The following is a 14632-nucleotide window of genomic DNA, read 5'->3' on the forward strand; positions in this document are numbered from 1 at the left end:
GTTGTTAGAAACATCCTTTTTCTAGAATGCATTACTTCATAAAATTTCTCAGTAGACAGTATTTGTGTGGAGGTCTAAGCCCTCTCTTCATGTGATATTTATGATCCAAGTGAAGGTTGTTTATAACCTTCACTTGGATCATAAATATCACATGAAGAGAGGGCTTAGACAAAAATAACTTTCAGTTTATTTAATCAGTAAATTTCCTTCCTGCTGATGCTTTCTATTTACATCTCTGTATTCAGTTTTTCTGTCAGAAAAATCAGAGGCCTGCATCTTGATTTGATCATGTATACCTGAAGTAATAAAAACACTCTCTTATCCATTACTTATGTATGCTTTTTTATTTCTCTCTCCATAGTTTTTCCATCAAAAGAATCAGAGGCCTATACTAGATCTGATTGCATATAAATAAGAATTAGGGATACATTAATGTACAATGCTTGAAATTAATACAAGATCACTTAGTAATAGCCATATAGTGCAAGGAACCATAGGCTTTTCCTGCACTGACCAGAAAACAAAACAAAAAAAATGTAAACAGTAGATAAGAAAATAGACAAATTATGTGCTTTCCTCCTCACATAGGTAGCAATCCAGTTGACCTTTAAATTTCTTCAAAAATCAACTTCAACTACTTGAGGAGGCAACTTGTTCCAGTAATCAACAAGTCTATCTATAAGAAAACTTTCTACAATCTAGTCTAAACTTCAATTTGTTATTTGAATTTATTCCTCTAGCTCTGAAATCCAATTCTTTATAACAGTGAAAATTTCGCCTTCATTTTATTAACCCCTCTCAGAACCTTATAAACCTGAACTAGGTCCCCATCTAAAGTACCTAGTTGCCAATCTCTGTGGCACAGTCAGTTTTTCCTTCTACAGTCATCCTTTTGCTGATCCATACAAGTTGCTTATCTTTGGACCCTTTCAAGAAGCTCAATGCCTTTTTTTTTTAGATGGGGTCTCCATACTTGGGCACAGTATTTCAAGTGTGGTCTTACATTGCCTTATACAGTGGAATTATGACCTCCCTATCTCTACAGGATTTGGTTCAATAAATTATTAATAGGACACCAGGGTCTTTCCTGGCCACCTGTTTACACTGCTCAGAAAACTTCATATCTGCCCGTATCATAACTCCCAGATCCCTTTCTTCCTCTACTTTTTTAATTCAACCCTACCAGGTATACAAGTTATTTTGCAGTTGCTATTCCCCAGATTTAAGACCTTGCATTAAAACATAGTGCTTTTCTGACCATTCTTGAAGCCTGTTCAAGTCCTCCCAGCAGCTATACTTAGCACTGATCATTAGTGACTCTCAATCATCTGCAAATTTTGACAACGTCCTCCATCCCTCCATTGATCTCATTTATGAAAATGAGTAAAAGCAGGGGTCCAAGAACTGATTCTTGGGATTACTCCACTTCTGACATTACAGCAATCTGAAGAATATCCATTAATCACAACTGTCTGCCCTGCAGTCCATCTTAGAATCTTTCCAGTAATTACAACATGTTCTAGCTTATAAAATAATCCAAATAAACAATGTCGAAATTGTTCCCTACATCCAACTCATGAGTGACTGTGTCAAACTAGCTTACCAGGTTAGTTAAACATGATTTTCCTGCAACAAAACCATGCTGTCCTTCAAAATGCTATTTCTATCTAAATGTTCCTGGATTGCACTTTGCCTTTAATCATTGCCTTCAAGGTTTTCCCCTACTGCCGAAGCCAGACTAAACAGTCTGTTGTTATCAACTTCACTCTTTGAGCTGCCTTTATGAATTGGTGGTGCATTGGCTCTTTTCACTTGAAACTCTTTTATCAGTTATGATTCTGGTTCATCTGTGTGTTTATATTATCCAAATTTACAATGTCAGCTAGTCATTTGTATCCTTTATGTAATTTCATTGTTTGAAGATAATACAGTACTCAAAACCTACTGTGGTATTATGTTTAATCCTGAACTGGAAATATATATAAGAGTCAAAGTTTTGTGGTATTTTCTTACATCTTCAGCGACAACTGTCTTTGCAATATGACCATCAATAAAATATCACTTCGGTTACAAATTCTTGTGATCGAAATGATATTTTGTGACACAAAATGTTTTGGACAAGTTTGTTTGTTTCCAGTTTACAAGAAAATCTTTCAGCTAATATTATATTTTCCACAAATGGATTTTTGGCATTAAGTATTGTTAATGTTTATCCTCCTTTTATAGGTGTCAGTACAATTGTATTGTTATCTATAGCATAGGATTTAAAAATTCATAATTTATATAAAAAAGGTTTGCTTTACATGTGTTGTTTGCAGCTTTTCAGTATTGTTATAAATTCAAACTACTCAATATTTTTTTTTCTTCCTTTTAACTAAGAGAAATCTGATTGTAAATTCTAAATATTGACTATTTGTACATATAATACTGTATCATTAATTTTTTCCCCCTTTTCTTAAATCCAAGTGTGGCAACATTATGGAAGACCAAGACTTGGAAGAGATTGGCATTAGTAATAGGGATCATCGAAATAAACTTGTGTTAGCAGCACAAAGGCTACCAGCTATTAAACCAATTGGCAAAGGAGAAAATAGAGCAGGCATTCCTAACTCTGTAGATGAATGGTTATCATCACTTGGTCTAGCAGAGTATCATGATACTTTCAGGAAAAACTGCATTACAAATATGGACAGAGCTGTAAAGTTATGGGAAGTGGAACTGAACACAGTAAGTTTTCATCCTGTTGTTTGAGTACCCCCCCCCCCCTCCTACCAGTGTTGGTATCTTTCCCTACTAACTTATTTGTGTTGTTGCATTAACTTAACTTTGCCTTGTTGATCTTTTCCTTTCTGGCCCCAGATGTTTACATGCCAATATAAGTCAATAACTAGGAACAAACACAAAGAAATTCTTAAATCCTCCCCCTTTTCTACTATTATATGTTTAATGCACGGCTCCTACAAAATGGAATGTTGAAATGTGTACTCATTGATGAGTTAGCAGGGACCTTGGTATATTCTTTTTATTTATTTATTATTATTATTCTTTTTATTTTATTTATTTTATTTTTTTTTTTGCTTTTGTAGTCTGCTAGAACCTATTACGAAAAAGTTGGGCAAGTATCTGTGAATTATAAACAATTAGCACACTTTTGTTTTATTTATTTGGAATGGTTCTGGCATGCTGACAAATGCAAAGTACTGCATGTGGGTAGAAAGGTAACCCCTGAGAAACAGTACCAACTGTGTGGTACTACACTTAAGGTGGTAGAAAATGAAAAAGACCTGGGAGTAATTGTGCAGTCAGATATGAAGTTTTCTGAGCAATGCAGACAGGTTGCCAGGGCACGTCATCGGGTTTTGTCAATGATATATAGGAATTTTGCTAGCAGGAAAAAGGAGGTGATTGTCCCTCTGTATAAGGCAATGGTCAGGCCACACCTTGAGTACTGCGTACAGGTCTGGAGGCCTCATTTTAGGAAGGATGTAGATTTGCTTGAGCACGTACAGAGAAGGGCAACAAGATTGGTAAGGAGAACGAAGGGATCCTCTTACCAAGAGAGGTTTAAGTTCTGCAAATTGCAGTAGCTGGAGACTAGGCACCTGCGCAGTGATCTGATTGAGGTGTATAAGGCCTTGAATGGGTTGAGCACGCTAAATTCTGATGAGATTCTTCCACTTGTTCAGATTACGAACCTAAGGGGGCATAAATTCAAATTACGGAAAGACATGTAGAATAGTTGTGTGGAAATTTGCCTTTAGCCAGCAGGTGGTTAATTAATGGAACAAACTTCCATCTGTTGTTGTGGAAGTTGATAGGTTAAATAACTTTAAGGAGGAACTGGACAAACATTTAGAGGGAATGGTTGTATGAATTTTTTTTTGATTGAAGATTCTTCAATCAAAGAAATTAGTGAAGAAGAATCTTCACTGATTGAAGAGTTCAGTGAAGGGGAACTCATTTCACCTTAATGACGTAAAGTAAAAACCCACATAATTCCAGCTATCGGTATTATCGCAAATGCAATAAGATCGCGTTTACTTCCCGTTTATAATTAGATTCACTAACAGAAAAGCTCAATAAACAGGAAAGAGCAAATTATTTTTTATTGTTTTATGGTAGTGACCTCCAGAAAGGTGTTTTGGAAAAATATCACAAAGGCGTTCAAAATTGATTCTTATATTAATATCAGAACATATGATAACGATGAAAGTGCAGTGCAATTTCCATTATAAAAATGACCTTTTTAAGAGAGATAAATAGCTTAGTTATAAAGCGAAAATTTCAACTTCCGAGGCTTTGGAACAATTACCAAAAAAACAATGTGCTATTGGGTTCACATTACAATATTTTCATGCTATCTCCATTTATTCTTCCGAATGCAAAATACATTTCCACTATTTTTTTAAGTTTGCGCCTCCCAGAAAAAAACTTACCTAAAGTCAAATAAATTTCCATAAGTTGTTAAGTGCCTGTAATGGGAAGTGATAATTATATTATTTCCTAGCTTGAGTCCACATTTGTTGTTTTTGCTTATACAGAATTATTTCAGTTTATTAAGATATATCCCCCTCTTTTAAATTTCCACATACAAACTCTGCTGCAAACAGCAAGATATTTTGCTTCTTAAAGAATTAACTTGCATGAATGTAATACATAGGAAAATTTTGACCAGTATTGCAGAGAGAAAACGTGCATACATGAGCAAACTTTGATAAAGCTTTCATTGGTATCTATTTAAGTGACTTCTATTTCTCAGAAAATAGTCATCGTCATTTGGTCAAAAAGCTGAACTTGCTGTCACTAGAGCAGTTATGAAAGTAATGTCAAGCCTCACATAGCATTTTTATTAAAGCATATTCATGGACATGGAAAATCCACATGGGCTACTGGTAAAAATTACTTATGCAGTCTGTTGGTAGAGTTTTTTTTTTTTTTTTTTTTTTTTTATTATTGTAGCAATTTTATTTCTTTGCTAAATGTTGCTTTCCACTGGAATTGCATTGGACTATCTAAATAAGTTTTTAAACATTCCACTAGTAGTGAAGAGTGTATTATTGACATACTGATTGTGTCATCTGCTCTGGAGTAATCCATGCCCACAAGTCTAATTATTTGTAGTATTACTATAGATCTTGACTTGCCATAATTTCAAATTCTGCTGACCTACAAAAGTGTGTGTGTGTGTGTGTGTGTGTGTGTGTGTGTGTCAGTTACCCTTAAGAGTCTGGTTATTTGAATTTTTTGCAAATATGAAAAGGATACCTATTAAAGTGCCCATCTTTGAGAGGTTGTTTAACGTGTAATTTCTAATACTTCTGTCCAGGACTCAAGTCTGGAGGTGGTGTTTTTTAAGGGAAGTTTCAGTGTACTTCAAATTCATTTAAATTTATTTATTATACTCCTAGAATTAGTGTACAAACAAGTACTGTGTATGTGTATATATATATATAATTATACATATATTTAAATAATGTTGAAAAACGAAATATTTCATAATAAAAAGTAAAAAGGGGGGTACAGCATACATCAGAGGCAGCAAAAAGCATATTTCTCTACCTGATGCTTGAAATATAACCATATAAATTAGAATAAAGATTAAAATAAAAATAATTTTTACAATATACATATATATGTGCAACCTGTTTTTGCTCTTAGTAACCCTAACATAGCTCGTACATTTTCTTGTCCCATAAGGGGTCCCATCTTGCTTTGTAATCCCCCATATGTTGTTTTCGGGCTGTTGTTAAAGTCTTGTGAGTTGCCACTTAATACTACCTCTCAACAGCACATCAGCAAAGATTCTTGCACCCCTTTTATTTTAAGTGTTTCCCTCCCTGTAGAAACAGTCTGTCCCATTAACAAGCACAGTTTCTCCAGGGCCAAATTGGTTTGCAGGGCTGTCAAAATTCCAGAGATTTGATTTGACTCCATACCTCAAGTATTCTCAAAAGTAAGTTACATACTAATCTGAAATGTGTTATTTGGTTTGATAACACCTTGGACAAGATGGTACAAATGGATATACAGTTGAACTGCTCTATATAATAAACAGTTTAAATCACCTCGAATTTCATTATAGAGTAACTAGCTTTTCCTCTGCAGACCACACTCTCAGTGGAGGCTAGTCAAAACAGTTACATTACCAGAGTATATCATTCACTGCACAGAGTATATCATTCACTATTTTTGGAATAGGCAGGAAAGTTTATTATAATTCTGCACTTTGTAACTACAAATAATATACTGTTTTTTTTGCTTTTATTTCAAAAATTTTAGGCGTATAAACTGTATTTCTAAATAGAGTTTAAAGAGTGAAATTTCATCTCTAGTGCTTTTATTGTAGAGCTGCTACCTTCAAATATACTGTCTTACACGCAAGCACTCATTTTAGAATTGTTGATTTTATGGTGAACTGTTAAAAGCATATTTGTTGTATAGTTCTAATGGCTTGCCCAAGGATACATCAATAAATAAAATTGGCATGCTTCACTGTGTTGGATTTTTGTTAATGATCTCCGCTTGTCAGCCGATGAGAAGCCAGTAGTTGCAAAACAGCAGATTCACTTGTTCGTGTGATGCTGTAAAATTTAAAAAGATATTAGCAATACAGGAAGAACTATGGCTAATGGTATTTTTCTAAGTTGAGCAAAAGTCCAAGCCTTAACACTGAGTGCCAAATACTAGGTCTGCAGTGGGAGCAGAATGATTCCCACAATAAAAAATCAAAGGTAGTAAGGCATACCAATTTTATTTGATGTCTTATAGTTTTTATATCTGTGCAAGCATGTATTCACAAGGTGATTTCTTGTGAAAAAGATAACTCATTGGGAGAATCCTATCTGAGATTGGCTAACTGCACTTTAAGAATGGACTGCTGCAGACCTAATAATTTCAAGGTAACTTTGTTAGTTGCCTTGAAATTATCCAATTTCTAAGGCTACTAACTAAGGCAACTTAGAACTTGAGTAAACAGTTCCTTTGAATATACTTGGCTTTTCTGTAAAATAAAAAAAAAAATAATAAAAAATATATATACACAAAGTCCATTTTTTATATAAATCCATGATGCTAATAGTTAATGAAAGAATTGATTTTTTAAAGGTTTAGTTTATTGTTCAATTTTTCTCTGTTAGGTGTTAAATATAAACAAAGTAGGTCACAGGAAGAGGATTATGGCATCATTGGGAGACAAATCTCTAGAAAGATTCTCTGACATTCCTGACACAGAGGACTTTGACTTCTCAAAGCTGGTATTGATTTTCTAGTCTTTGTTTAAATATTAATAGTATCATTATTTAAAAGAACATTATTAGTGTTATTATTATTTTTTATTTATATACAAGTGGTTGTTAACCCATGATGTGCCAAAGATGCTAATAAAGCTGCTGCCCTAATTTAGAGTAAGGTTTGAGAGTCTGGTAACTCCACCAAACATGTTGAGTTGGTATCTGTCTTAGTCTGTTTCCTTAATATTCTTATGAGTCAAGTTATGTATGAGATGGATTGAATAAGCTGATTGATTTGTAGTAAGCCAATCAATGAGAGAGTTCCTGTATGTTCATAGTAAACTTCTATCCTCCTCCCATAATAGACACCTTGTTGTGGACACTTTCTAATGTGTCCACAACAAGATGGTGTCCTTTTGGTATTTACCTCCCTAGAAGGGACACTTTCAAGGACAAAGTCATTACAGTCTATAACACACCAACACATATGTACAATGATGATCAGTAAAAATACTCTGAGTAAGCAACCAATTACAATGAAATTCATTTTTCCGAGAAGTACTTAAATTGGCTACACTACAAAAGTGGACACTTTCTTTTGACCTAAAGAAACTGAATTAAAATTAGCTTAACCATGGTTTGTTTTTTGTTTTTAGTAAGATACAGAAAACTAAATTCCCATGACAAGAGACAAATCTTTGCAGATGTTGAAGTGATCTCTCATATTGTGAGACTTACTAGAAATTTTCCCGATGTCTCATTAAAATAAGTAGTGCTTCCCAAATGAGAAGTATAGTGCTATTTATTTGTAACGTTTGTCTCCACTCAGGTGACCATTTCAAGGGTTATTTCTTTTTGATAGGTCACCTATTTTATATATATAGTGAAACTTCTCTAAAGCAGACACAATTGGGTCAAAAGAAAGTGTCTGCTTTTGTAGTGTAGCCAATATCACTACTTCTGAAAAATGAATTTCATTGTAATTAACCTTACTCAGGGTGTTTTTACTGATTATCATTATACATATGTGTTATAAACTGTAATGGCTTTGTCCTTGAAAGTGTCCACAACAAGGTGTCTATTATGGGAGGAAGATAGAGGTTTACTATGAACATACAGGAACTCTCTCACCGATTGGCTTAGTTAAATAGTTAGTTGTTCAATGTGGACTACTATAATGTATATTAAGTTATATCTTCAAAGTTATAATACAGCTAATGCTATATGCCTTTAGAGAAACTATAAGGTTTGGAGGGTTAGGTTTTTCTTGTTTTTTTGTGGCCATTAGGATTTAAACCATTTTGCAAGTCAGTCCAACAGGTGCATAGTAAAAAAGGTGACTTACAAAAGTGTTTCCATGCATTTATAGTAAATTTTGCTGGGAATTCTTGTAAGCAATTCATAATAGAATGTTGAATATGGAGCAGCCATATTTTATCGTACAAGTTAACTTTGAACTATTTTTAATCCAATCATATATAAAAAAAAAAAATGATCAATTGTATTTGATTTTGAGAACTATTGGATGAAGTGACAACAGAAATTGAAGAATAATTGTAGTTAGGTAATTATTTTTAATTTCCTGATAAAGGTCAGTTCATATTGGCTCTTTCAGCTTGCTTTGAAATAAGTGAAGTGGTGATGAATTCCTTTCAATAACTGCAACTTCGAAATGAAATATGGGCTCACCATTGGAACTTTCTTCCAGTGGTGAATCAATATTCACCTCTCTGGCTTGCACGCTATACAAGGGACGATTGTGTCTTGCAATCAACTGAAAAATAAATAAATATAATGAAGCCATGGCATTTTTTTCTCATGATGTTCCAGTATACTTTTTGGACAGCAAATGCATTTTTCTCTTGTGCCTTAAAAAACCATATCAAGTAATATGCATAATGGTTGCAGTCACAGAACTCCACAGCATTCTTCAAACTGCTGTTTAAGATTGTCCTGAACTGTTCATGCAAAAAAGCCCTATTTGGTATTTAGGGATTTCTACTCTACAAATCATGCTAATATGCAATGCAGAAATGACCAAGTTTTGGCATTTTAATTTAAAGTATCTTATGGGCATTAAGTTAAGGTAAGGAAAAAAAAACTATTCTGTTTTATTTTTATTTGGAGATGAATAATTTTCTAGTGCATGATTATGAGTTTATTTTTAATGAAATGTTTATACACACTATCAATCAATCAATTATACTATTATTAAATTCCTTTATTAACCATAGTGTGTTATATTACATAAATGAAAATGTTATACACTGGGTAGTATTTACTATATAAGGTTTACAAATGAGAACTACTTTATCTCTTCAACACAGTAAACCACATTGTTAGTGCTAATGGTAAAATAATTTTTTTTATATAGCAGTGTTTCTCAACCTGCTGATACAAGTATACCTATAGCAACTTAATGTATGCTACTTGTACATATCATTGTATTTGAAAAATAGTACGTATAGTGTAATATTTTTTGTGGTCAGTGGCTTATAAAGGTTGGAAAACACTGATATACAGAAAGAAAGCAGTCTCTTGACCATAAATCAAATTCAAGGTTGAATATATCAGCTGCAGAATTTACATTAAGAAACCATCAGACTTTTTTTACCCTGATGAGGTTTTACATGCACCACATTGTTTCTAAGAGAGCACTTGGTACGTAATTCAGATCAGAGGCGATATATTGTTTTCACATTAATCCACTTGAATGTGAATTTTGAGGGTCTAGAAAAATTCACCAATAAATAAATTAGAATAAGTAACAATGTTTATTTTTAGTCTAGAGTCAGTTATATACAATTCACCAAGAAGGAAAAAAAAAATTTTATTAAAATATATAATAATTCTTCACATTGAAAATACAAGGTAGTATTTTAAAAGGAAAGTGTCTTTCAATATGGTCTGCAGTTTTATTGTTAAGAACTGCATAAAATGGGCAAACTAAACCTACATCTGTTAAACTATTTCTGTGAAAGTTATAAAATCATTTAACCCTTCAGTAGTTGTGTGACCTTTCAAGACACATTTTTGTCTTAATGTTGCCGGCACCAGATGCCCAATTAGTTTGTGATTATTTTGACAATACATGGATCAGTTGTCCAGATCATAGGAATTGCTGATGGCCACCATGTTTCCCTCAACAAATGTGGAATTGTTATAAAGAGCGCAAGAAAATTTACCGAAAACCAATAACGCAGTAGAAGGATGGCATAATGATTTAGAGCAACGAAAGAAAATATCAAGACTGTGGTCAAAGATTAAAGAAAGAAGTTAATGCATTTCAGTCAAGAAATGATATGATAATTAGAGGAATCTCATCATTTAAATTATTCTAAATTAAATTTTAATTAATTGTAGTGAAAGACAGGAAAAAAAAAAATCATTATTACTGTTATTTATCAGTGAATTTTAAACACAGCTAGGTAACAGTTAACATATACACATTAGCTGAATAATAAACTAATCGCAGTACTGCTGATATAAAATAGGTCATACCAGTCTTGAAGAACCAAACTGGTATCGATATCTTTGTCCTCATATATTTAGGGTGAGAATGGCCTCATATTCTTGCCATTCAGAATTAGACTTATGAATTTCCCTTCATTGATTGTAGTTGCTATCAAGGAACCTGATTTGAAATTTAAAAAAAATTATATATTGGATTTTGCTCATGTTTATTTTAAGACCAAAAGGTAAAGCATATTTATACAAGTCTATCAGATTTTCTTGAATGGCTGCTGTATGTCATTAAGTTATTAGACAATGTTATATAGCACAAAAAAAGGTGAAGATATAATCTTATGATTATTTAACTGTAAAAAAATGGAATAAACTGAAGCAAACATAGGGCACATTTGTCCCACCTTGTAGCATCCCTCATATGTACTGGAATTAAGAGTAAGTACTATTTAAGCAAGAGAAAAGAGCCCCTTAAATACCTATTATAGTTATTTAATGAGTGGAGCAATACTGCTGGAAATTACATAGTCAAATACAGCTTATAGCATCAATATGGAGGGAGTTGAAAGGTCAAGTTAATGCTTGTTACTGCTATTTAATAAGTATATCCAACTTTTATTCAAGCTGAAACATGCTAGAAGATGCTTTAAATTTCTGCCAGTCACGTGACCATTGTTTATAACAGTACTTTACTAGCTATCCAGTGGATGAAATTTAGCAATGAACACATGATATCATTAGAAAAAACTATCCACAAATAAAACTGAACTGTTAGGCTGCAGAGTGCAAGAGTGAAATACAGTCCATTCCAATTATTTGGGACACATCAGGACTAGTGCATTTTGGCCCGATTAAGCGGCTGCCCCAATTATCCGAAGTTTCATGTAAATAGTTAAAAATAGAATGTACTCCCCCCCCCCTTTTACAATTAGTTCACTGTACAATCAAATCACGTTACGACGAACTCAACATAGCAAAGTACCATTCACTATACAACGTGCAGTAAGCACCGGTCATTGTGATCACGTGAATTGAATTTTAATTCTATTAAACAGCGATTCTAATTAGCAAAAATAGGAGGAATATTATCCACAGGCTATAAAAGCAAAGATATATTAAGCACAAATTTATCCTTTATTACCTTACCAATTAAAAAATTAAATGGTACATGAAAATCGTAAGAATATACACGATAATCGGAATAATTAATACGTACTGTAATATGTACATACAAACTAGTTGACATTTCTGTTCACTGACATTTGTGGGTGGGGGTTAAAATTTAAAACAGTAAAAAGATAATCAATCAGTAACAAAGAACACGGCACACACAAATTGCAAGTAACACAATACATGCAAGTGAGAACGGAGTAACGAGTTACAAAGCTTTAAAATTAGGAATGAAGAGAAGATCTGAAAAAATTTTTTTATATGATTGAAGAGTTCATGGAAGTGTAAACACATTTCACCATAATAACCCACAGAATTCCAGCTGTCGGTATTATCGCAAATTCAGTAAGACAGAGTTTACTGTCCGTTTATGATAGATTTCACTAAAAGAAAAGGCCCAATAAACAGGTGACTGCTAATTGTTTTATGGTTGTGACCGCCAGAATTTCGACCGAACCACGTACCGTCGGAGACAATCGTAGGGTAATCTCCAGTGCTGAGGTTTCCTGCCCTGATTAAACGGCATGCTGTCCCAATTAAGCAAAGTAAACCCTGGCTATTTTCTCAATTGGTTTCTGTTTTTTAAGATTTGCCCCAAATAACTGGAATCCACTGTATTCTTATGGGTACAAAGATAACTTTATTTTGTGTCAGAAAGATTTAGCATTAATTTTTTTTATGTAAAAGGATCTTGTATGCTGCAGTGATCTAAATGCATGAGTGCTGGGGCAAAAACACAATCCTGATGAATTGTTTATATCCATTCATGGAAGCTTAGGAAAATAGCAGAGACCACCATTATATGATTAAACAATGGCCTGTTAGACTAAATTTAGTCTAACAGGCCATTCCTACAAAATGATACTGAGAATGCAGCATGGATGGTTTCCAGAGCTGTTACTACTGATTTCTTTTAGGCAATGTTAAAGCCAACAATTACAGCGACCTTGTAGAAGAGACATTTACAAGTCTATAAAGCAATATGGTACAGCATTGAAAATCCCCTCCCCGCTTTCTGTCTAACTTGAGCAGAAATGGAAGAAAATTTCCATCACAGTATTTATATTATGGACAAAGAACATTCAGTAAAGTGAAACCCATTATCTTAGCCAGCTGTTGCCATTTTTTAATGAAAGAAAAGTTTGTGGGAATTAAAATATCACATTTGTATGTTACAGAATCATATAAAATTTGATTAATATATATATATCTACATATTATATACATATAGTAGTGTCAATAATATACAATTGCAGGTGTATATATTATTCATCTAGTGATAATAAAATTACTTTCTTTTTCTAGGATCAGAGGCTGCTGGAATTAGGCATAGACAATTTTTCTCCAAAATCAAAAACAAATGATTCTGATTATGCAACTGTGATACCAAAGCCATTATTTTCTAGTAGTTCGCATTTGATTGTAGATAGTAAAGATGCATTGTCGCTACGGATACGACCTCCTACACAACTTATGACAGAGCCAGGTGGCAGCAGTGGTGGGGATGAATCTCCACAACAAATGGTTGGTGGTTTCCCAACTTTAATGGCCACACAATGGCGTCATGAAGCTGGAGTATTAATTGAAAGTTGCTGTAATTATTCCGCACAGGTAAAGTACTATATTCTTTAGTCCTCTGTTGTTGTTTCATTTCCCTAGCAGTAATGACTGAAGTTGACTTTCTTGAATAATTTTTTGACAGCTTCTGTTTTTCGGTTAATTTTTTTCCCTCACGAAATTAGAAATTGTAGTTTTCTGTTATATCCCCCCCCCTCCCACTCCACCTCTTAATCATAAGAGATATTGTAAAATGTGATTTGAAAGAAAGGTAAATTGCCTGATTATTAGTGAGATCTGATAGCAGTAGTTGGTAGTGATAGGTTCTGTATGTATAGGCAGGTTCTCGCATTGAAAGTGAAAGAACTGATGCTGCAAAACATTTTGTGGATCAGATATGTGCTGGTTATTTTCCTGATTTGGGGCCATCAACAGCAGTCATAACTTTATCTGGAATTGGAAGAAAAGTCTGTGGCCGTAGGGACCTTGGGGAAGTTTTGTTCCCTCCAGCAACCTTGAGCTCACTTTAGAAATGATTCATCTATGATGCTACTAAAACACTGACTCAAATCGATAAAATGCCTTTATTAAACAAAAAAAAAAAAAGTATCATCATAGAGTTCCCGACTCCAGAGGCCTCTTCAATGAATCATTTTGGAAATGACATTACCCATGTGCCAACTTACAATTATTAATAACAGATATTTATTGAATACCATCACCAAAAAGGCAAATCTGTTATTCATTAATAAATCAGTGCCACTGTTATTCAATTTGGGTCTTACTTGAATTAAATTCAAGAAAGTTGTGTGTTGAAACAGTGAATATACATATCAAATCCAAACAGTGTACACAATAAAAAGTTCTGATTAAAAATATAAATAATGTTTGCTAATTGCTAAAATATTAATTAACAGAATATAACACAATTGCCGAACGATTCCAGTAAAGTCCAGTATGAGGGATTTAATTAAAAGAACATGTAAAAATCTGCAGTTATTCATTATTAAATAATTTGAACACTTATATTGAAATATAACCCTTTCAACAATCATGCTGAACTGGCCAACACAGCCTAGAATATTGCATAACTTTTCTCATGTTTTCAGTTGGAGGGTTTTCTTCCACAAGCTGTGGAAGAAAGACTCAATTTATTCACCACAAAATAACTTAGTACTAGTGAGATGAAACCAGCATATTTTAGTGTTAAT

At 33.4% G+C, this 14632-nt stretch overlaps 1 protein-coding gene across 4 annotated transcripts in view; it reads left to right on the top strand.

The window, feature by feature from the left end:
* LOC150077523 (uncharacterized) overlaps positions 1-14632 on the top strand; it is a 623444-nt gene that overhangs the window by 584913 nt on the left and 23899 nt on the right. For all 4 annotated transcript variants that reach the window (XM_090386795.1, XM_090386798.1, XM_090386796.1 and 1 more), the window contains 3 exons: positions 2467-2727; positions 7137-7253; positions 13170-13475. In XM_090386795.1, the coding sequence (XP_090242921.1) occupies positions 2467-2727; positions 7137-7253; positions 13170-13475 (684 nt within the window). The remainder of the gene's footprint in view (positions 1-2466; positions 2728-7136; positions 7254-13169; positions 13476-14632) is intronic.

This window comes from Mastigoproctus giganteus, chromosome 12, assembly GCF_048544385.1.
Source record: "Mastigoproctus giganteus isolate SK-2022 chromosome 12, ASM4854438v1, whole genome shotgun sequence".
NCBI classification, from domain to species: Eukaryota; Metazoa; Arthropoda; class Arachnida; order Uropygi; family Thelyphonidae; genus Mastigoproctus; species Mastigoproctus giganteus.